This window comes from Hippocampus zosterae, chromosome 5 (genome assembly GCF_025434085.1).
Source record: "Hippocampus zosterae strain Florida chromosome 5, ASM2543408v3, whole genome shotgun sequence".
NCBI classification, from domain to species: Eukaryota; Metazoa; Chordata; class Actinopteri; order Syngnathiformes; family Syngnathidae; genus Hippocampus; species Hippocampus zosterae.
The window spans coordinates 10,934,532-10,942,514 of record NC_067455.1 but is presented as its reverse complement, the minus strand read 5'-3'; the positions used below and the strand labels follow the sequence as shown (position 1 = coordinate 10,942,514).

Below are 7,983 nucleotides of genomic sequence, written 5' to 3'. Positions count from 1 at the left end.
TCGACATACAAACATGTCTAAACAATTATTAAACAGAATATAATTTAGGTATGCTTAACATGAAATAATATGATGCTCAAACATAAAATGATAATTAATAATATAACATAAGATTACATACTCATAAAGATGCCAAGATTTATGTGGGAGAAAAAACGTTCAAAAGAGAACTACTGTACTGATTTAGCTTGCTTCAATGCACGCGTAAAAATGTACACGCTCAGAGTACACAAAATGTATTGAAGCACAATATTATATTAAAAATCTGAGAATTGTAAAAAATGTAAACTTTCCATTGGGATTAATGTAAATAAAACACGAATATAAAAATGATGGCTGACTCTTAGGTAGGGTTCTTAAACTATACTTAATTAAGGAAAATCAAAATTTCATACATTGGTTCATTACCAGCTCAAAAAAGAATTAGTGGTGGTTGGGTGATGGATGCAACAGGACAATGACCCACAAGCACCAGAGAGAGTCCACAACAGAATAGCTTTTTCAACAGCCATGTTGAAAGAGTAGTTGGGTAATCTCACTAACAGTCTAGAGCTGATCCTATCTAGCCTTTGTGCATAAACTGATCAAAAAATGCTCAGGTGACAGGCAAAACAAATGCCTTATAAGACAGCTAAAATAGTCGATGCCCTGAGAATAAAATGACTAGCATGACCGAGAATACATTATACGCAGGCAAAATCATGAATGTTTCTAATCTCAAATTGTATCACTTTTGGCGATAAGAATGGACAGAGGTTGATTTATACAAAATTGCAAATGATAAAGCATTAAATGGAATATTGAATATCAACTGGGCCTACTAAATGTATCCATCCATCCATTTTCTAATCCGCTTACCGGTATCCTCACGAGGTTCATGGGCATGCTGGAACCTATCCCAGCTGTTTTTTGGCAGTCAGCAGAGGACACCCTGAAATGGTTGCCAGTCAATTGCCAGGCACACATAAACGAACAACCTTTTGCGCTCACACTCACACCGAGGGACAATTCAATGTTTCAATCACGTGCTATGCATGTTTTTGGAATGTGGGAGTGAAACCGGAGTACTTAGAGAAAACCCACACAGGGAGAACATGCAAACTCCACACAGGAACGCTGGATGAGAATCGAAACCTGCACATCTGCACAGTAAGGCGGATGTGCTCACCAGTTGAACACCTTGATGCCCACCTGCCAAAAGTAACAAAAACACATCAGCATAACATACATTTAGTGTAAAAGTGCCATCTGGTCTGAAGACAACGTAAAAAGGCAAAATGGCGTTTGTACTTCGTGTGTGTCCCTGATCCACTGGTGAAAGGACACTTTGATCCACTCCAGTTTCATCTATAACTGGTTAAAATAACAAAGAGTGTGCAGAAAAGTGGTTAATATTGAATGACCTTCTGTGTTTTATGCGTTGTGTTGTATTATTTTGTTATTATGTTATTATGACTTAAAGATGGCGCTGCGAGAGTGGCTGCCTTTACAGCAGCTCCTATACTTTTGGTTCTTCTACTTTCTTCCTTTCATAACTGCTGCTGTAAATTGGGAATTTCTCCATTGTGAGACGAATAAAGGTTTTCTTATTCTTATCCTTATTCTTGTTGTTTCTCAATACTCTTGCGTACCTTGATCATGTAGACGATAAATAGTGTTGCTGCTGTTTTGAATATGGTTGTTATTTTATTTTACCTAATCTTACTCTTTTAAAGTAAATATGCTATGTAAATAAACACGATAAATTGTCCACTGTGTCCTGAAAATACAAGAACTGTATGCATGTTGCGACTCGCAGCCAGCGGGTGGCGCCATGTATACTTATTCCGAGTTGGTGGTGTTTTTTTTAATGAGCGAAGAACACGAGCAACGACTGCTGCGAACTGCGAAGACGCAGGCGAATCTAGGCCGTGCCAAATTTTGTTCGCATTGTTGCAAATACTTGCACAAGAGTCATCTTGTCGCTTTTGTAAGTTGTGTTGTTGGTTAATGTGGGTGCTTCACTGTTATATTGAACACATTGTTTGGATCTGGAAGGAATTATTGGGAGAGGCCTCGGTAGGTTTGTGGCTAACGTTTGTTAGCATTTTCCGAAGTCTTTTTGTCTGACGATCCAGCAGCACTACTGCGTTGGGCGAACTCAAGTAATGTCTTCGACATATGGGATGGATGGGTATTGGATAAAGCACACTGCTTTCTGGATGTGCGTCGTTTGACCGTGGGCGGATGGCCACAACGGGTAACGTTTGTAATGGCGGACAGACTTGTGGAGCTGACGTCAACTTGGCCTGCAGTAACTTAGAGGGTGAGACTGGTTTCAAGCGTGGATGTAAGGCTTTATTGAATGTCCGTTCAGATGCTAGTCGTTTTCCCCAGATGGTTGTTTGAATCTCATAATTTACATTATATGGTATTCTTTCGTCCTTGAATACAATTGCGTGGTGTGTTAGTGATGTGTATATCCAGTGTGTCCCAACCGTTTCCTGAGTGTGTGTTCTCCATTGCAAAATATCATGGCAAAGCACTGAACACAAAATTTCCAAAAGCCTGTGTCTCTATGTACTGAAATAATTATCTCGTCTCTATTTACTCACAAATTATTGTCTGAAATCTGGGCTTTTTGAAGAAAGACAGGCACGTGTTTAAGGGGAAGTCAAGTCCAAATTGTTCTTTACAATAAGTTCTATGCGGTACCAGTAGTCTCAACATGGTATTCAGATTCTTAATGCGTTTTTTAAAATATGATTTAAGCAGCAGAATCCACCGGTTTTCATCCATATCAGTTAGGCAGCCATTTTGCCACTTGCTCTCGAGAGAAAACAAAATCACAAGTGCCCAAGGGCTCAGGTTATGAGCAATTGCCTTCACAAGCTCAGCCATGAATGGTCTTTTACATATTGTTTCATTAAACATGAAAAGGTTATGTGATAAATCCTCAGGTTTGCGTTGTCATTATCTGATTTGATGCGCTATTGACTTCAATTCACACCACACTTGTCTGGTAGAATTTTAAATTGTGGTAAATGCTTACAAGACTGCAAGTCATTGTCAAAGTGTTAGTTCACAATTTTAATTAATTTAGAGAAACTGTCTCATATTTTTTAATTTGCCTTAATTTAGCGGCAGCCTATCCTATAAAACCTAACCATTTATGTATATTTAATTACATCTGGATTTTATTGTAATACCGATACACATAAGAAAAAACCTTTGTTAAAAAAAAAACACTACATGGAAAGAGCACCTTGAATAAAAGAATAGCATATTGACTCAATTGCAAATGCACAACTGATGCAGAAAAAAAATCGCCCTAGTCCGATAACACATCTAATCTCTTGAACCACATAGTGGGAGGGAGTCACTTATATACAGCACTAGCTGGTTCGCCGCCCTCCGGGCGGCTCATCAGCTAGTTCCTGCGGAAGGCTGGTAAGGTGGGCCTTAGGCCCACAAAAGTGTTGTTGCTTGGTTCAACTTTTTGTTCATCTTCATTGCTTATCGCGAAAATAAAGAGATGTTTAGCTCTACTAAATAACGAACAATTTCATTGCAATGCTTGTGGGTAGACAACATTTTTTCGCTAAGATGCCCGAGCGATCGTAGTGAGCCACTGCCTGAGCGGCGCGCAGCGGCGCGGTGAAGTAGGTACGTTTTGAAAAGGGACAGACGGAAGGACAGATCGCGTGCGGGACGACGCGCAATATATATATAGATAATTACTTATTGGTCTGTGTTGCTTAATGGTGTTTTGCAGCAGTTGAGGAATAGTGGCTGTAATGTGGGTCACTGGTTGTCCTAAGTGGAGGACAGCCACATTCTCTTGTGCACTTTTTAATACCCTCTTTTGTGCACGGCTACGTTGGGGAACAAAAGGTCATCCACGGTGTTTAGTTGTGATTGGTCATTGACTGGAATTTTATTTTGTAGTGTCGGGCACTGGATAGGATATTGTTGGTGTACTGTTGTGTGATGGACAAAGGCTGTCACATATGATGAAGCTTTGTCAATTGGTTGTTAGTTTTTCTTTCAAACCATTTGCTGGCAGGCAAGTAACGGAAAATGGACAAGTTTTGTCACATATGATGAAGCTTTGTCAATTGGTTGTTAGTTTTTCTTTCAAACTATTTGCTGGCAGGCAAGTAACGGAAAATGGACAAGTTTTGCTGTCAGTGTTTAGTGTAAATTGGATTTGTATGACTGAAATTCTTTCCCTGCTGTGGTGTATCAAAACACTCTAAATTTGGGTTCAAAGTGTTGAACCTTTTGCGATTTTCCACTTGTGCATTTCACATCGAAATGCATGATGGAGGAATGTCGCTTTCTCCACATGCAGTTTTTGTGGACTGTGGAAAAATACTTTGGTAGTGTGATGGACAGCTTCTGGGTGGCTTATCAATCAGTATTGGTTTGATAAAGGTTTGGGCCAGTGATGGTTATGACTGACCTATCTGGATGGGAGAATTTGGGGGAAACGGTTCCTTTATTAGTGGTGTTCCTAAGGACTTGCATTTCGTTGAAATGTCTTCACCGTACAGGGTATCTCGAACATTCTGTTTACAAGCTACGTCATTGGCAACCGCAGTGGTGTGATGAATAGACACGTTGACTAGTTTCTCAGCCTATAATGCAAATTGTGCCAGATGCTTAGGTGGGGGTTTAACGATTTGTCTTGTGTATGTTTTGAATTTAGAGTGGTGTTTTGATACGGAAGTGACTTTATTTCACATTACAGAATTGCCGTCTCAGGTGATTTGGTAGTAACACGAGAAGAAATTGACATTTACATTCTTTGCAATGCGGAAAGATGACATTGAGATATGAGTGATTTGAGTTACGAGCATGATCATGGAATGAATTAAACTCGTGGGTAGAGCAGAGGCTAATCAATGAATCCAAACCTATGATATGACAACTTAATTGAAAATCAAGTGCTGATCAGTTTAGTGCTGTCGTGCTTGGTGTCGCCATTCTGAGCTGTGGGCTTCAATACATTTTCTGACTTACCGTTTTAAATGGAGTTGCTTATCAGGTGGTGGTGAATGACATGTTGGAATGGAAAGGAGTGTAGAGCTCCAAGGCTTTGATGGGAATAATGTTATTCTATACCCTTCTGTCTGCAGGTGCTGTTGTTTGTGCTTCAGTATGGCAGTCGTCATCCGTTTACAGGGATTGAGGATCACTGCCGGTTCTCAGGATATTCGCAAATTCTTCACTGGACTCAAAATTCCAGATGGCGGTGTACACATAATAGGAGGCGAGCAGGAGGAAGCTTTCATTATTTTTGCTTCTGATGAAGATGCGAGAAGAGCAATGACGCGCTCGGGGGGCCAAATTAGGGGCGGGTCTGTGACTTTGCTGCTCAGTAGCAAAGCAGAGATGCAGAGTGTATTTGAGAAAAGTGCCATAAATCAAGAGATGGAGCAAAAGAGAAATGTTGAAGACAACACAAGGCATGCCCGAAGATCTGTGGAGGCTGACACCAACAAGAGGTCAGCAAGTAGAGCGGACATCAGTCCTCCACCACGCCAAAAGAGATCCTCAAACTCAAATGAAGGCTCCCCGTGTGTTTTCCTCAAAGGACTGCCATTCAGTGTGTCTGAAAGAGAGATTTCAGAATTTTTCAGTGGTTTGCGTATCGTTGACCTCGTCCTGTTGAAAAACGCCACCGGAAAAAACAACGGGATGGGTCTCGTGAGATTTTCAAACGTTGCAGAAGTATCGGAAGCCTTGAAAAGGGATAGGGGATACATCGGTTCTAGGTATGTGGAGATTTGTCCCACGTCAGAATACGACTGGCATCGGTCAACCGCAAGGCAACCCATGAGAGCTAACCCGGGAGGTGCCCAGTTTGAAAGACGTGGATCGCCTTCACATGGTCAAAAGAATTTCCAATACCGTATGAGGTCACAGTCACCTGTAGGCCAGAGAGGGTCACCGTCCAGTGAGGAGTACTGTGTTTTGGTGGAAAACCTCTCCTTTGCTGTGGAAACTGAGGACATAAAAAGACTTTTTCACCACGCGAGACTGGATGATGACCAGATTTTGTTCATGAATTTTGACGACCGCAAAAGCAGGTCTGCATTTGTACTCTTTAAGACTCTTCGAGAGTATCGTGAGGCATCCGAGCAGGAGACAAAACCCTTTTTCAATCGATTGATTCATATCCGGCCAATCTCAAGAGAAAAAATGATAGCCGCCTTTGAGTCTCAGAAAATGGAGGTCGGCCCTTCTGGAAACTCCAGAAGGAATAATGAGAGGCTTCCATTCAACACCGTGGATCATTCTGACCCTGAGAAATGCTTGCTTGTGCAAAATCTGCCCTTAGATGTGCGTGAAGTGGAGGTCCTGGACATCTTTGGGATGAATCTCTCAGAAGATGACGTGCACTTGCTGCGTGACAATACAGGTGCAGGGACCGGCAGGGCATTGGTTCTCTTCCATTCCGAGTCGACTGCCATGAGGGCCCTCTCTCTCGATGGACAAAGGTTTCTCGGCGCAAAGATTTCTCTCAAATACATTACACGTGCTGAGATGCGGGAGTTGATCGCCGGGCCACCACGAAGATTTACTGAGTACCAGGGTTCTGGTGATGGCGAATACTCTGACTTCAGGAGCCCTCATCCTGGTAATACGCCAATGAATGCAGGCTATAAGTCTTATGGCGACTCATTTGACAGGGGCAACGGGGCTCGTAGCGGTCCACCAAGGCAAGATTTTACAGAGCCCACATGTGTAAAGCTAGTTAATTTACCATTCCAAATAAAAATGGAAGAAATCTATGATTTTTGCCATGGATATCGTATTATCCCGGGATCCATCTCATTGCAGTATGACAGAGGCGGCGCATTTAAGGGTACCGCCACCGTGGTTTTTGAGACTCGACAGGAGGCAGTTATAGCGGTGGAGGAACTCAGTGGGAGGCCAATAGGTGCTCGAAAGATTCAGCTCCTGCTTCTTTGAAAGTGACTTTGGGATTTTGATGGCCAGAACGCTCAAGTGGTCTGGTTTGAAATCCTCTAATGTGATTGATAGTTTGAGAGAAGTTGTAGTTTTATTTTGTCTTATGACATTAGATGTCCCCACCCTCTGTGTTTTATTGTATGGTAACTGGGTTTTTTATTCATTGTCTATTTGAACGCCACTTAAGTCACTAGTGCGCAATTTGCATTTACATTTTCATTTTCATAACATTTGACTGCATCCAGGGGAAGTCCCATTATGCTATTGTTTACTGTACGTGGGATATTCAATTCAACCACTTATTGTGATGCTTATTAAAAAGACTGCTTCTCATTCACTTGTTCTCCCCCTGACTTTTTTCAATATTTTTTTTCTAAACATGCATGTGTCCTTTGCCTCACCCCGCTAATTGGGATTTGTATATGTTAAAAATCATAATAGAGGCAGCAGTTTGAATTACATAAAATACACGTACGCTTTATTTATATACAGAACAAAGCGCGAGACTGTTGGTTGACAAATAGGCTTTACTTTGAATTTTATCGCTTTTATTTTGAAACCATACCGGATTTGATGGGGTTTATTTGACCACTTTTATGCTGTCCGGGGTGGGGCGAGGTGAATGTCGATTAAACACTGAAGAGCGGCTGAGATCCAACTACAGGTGAATTAAGACATTCATATTTTATCAAATGTAAATGCAGAACCAAGTTTATGTGGATCCTTGACGAAAAACATCTGAAAGGTTTACGTCAACATTTTTTTAATTGCTCCAAAGTATTTGAAGGCCAGAGCAACGCCATCAATTAAGACCGTAAAACTGTTGTTCCTTGTTAAAAATAAAAGTGATCAATAGTGCGTAAACAGGTTCGTAAGTAAACGCAAACTTGTGAAAGGTTAAGATGGTTTTCATCCGCGGACACGCACTTTGCACAAGAACGACCCCGTTCAGACGGCTAACACTTTTTCACGTTTGGCGGGGTGTAAAAGTAATAATTGTAGAATGCTTCCTACAAAGATGTT

General features: G+C 41.3%; 2 protein-coding genes across 4 annotated transcripts in view; both read left to right on the top strand.

The window, feature by feature from the left end:
• Window positions 1–1,840: 1,840 nt before the first annotated feature.
• rbm12bb (RNA binding motif protein 12Bb) lies at window positions 1,841–7,297 on the top strand. Of its 2 annotated transcripts, none has more exons than XM_052066088.1 (2): window positions 1,841–1,969; window positions 5,121–7,297. In XM_052066088.1, the coding sequence occupies exon 2, from the start codon at window positions 5,143–5,145 to the stop codon at window positions 6,958–6,960; it is 1,818 nt and encodes a 605-aa protein (XP_051922048.1). In that variant the 5' UTR covers window positions 1,841–1,969; window positions 5,121–5,142; the 3' UTR covers window positions 6,961–7,297. The 2 variants fall into 2 exon arrangements, with proteins under 2 accessions (XP_051922048.1, XP_051922047.1); XM_052066087.1 differs by lacking the exon at window positions 1,841–1,969 and adding an exon at window positions 3,690–3,964 and having other exon boundaries at window positions 4,051–7,297.
• A 143-nt stretch (window positions 7,298–7,440) lies between these two features.
• The window catches only part of gra (granulito), a 229,659-nt gene continuing 229,116 nt past the window's right edge, over window positions 7,441–7,983 (top strand). For both annotated transcript variants that reach the window (XM_052066133.1, XM_052066132.1), the window contains exon 1: window positions 7,441–7,624. In XM_052066133.1, the coding sequence (XP_051922093.1) occupies window positions 7,557–7,624 (68 nt within the window). In that variant the 5' untranslated portion in view covers window positions 7,441–7,556. The remainder of the gene's footprint in view (window positions 7,625–7,983) is intronic.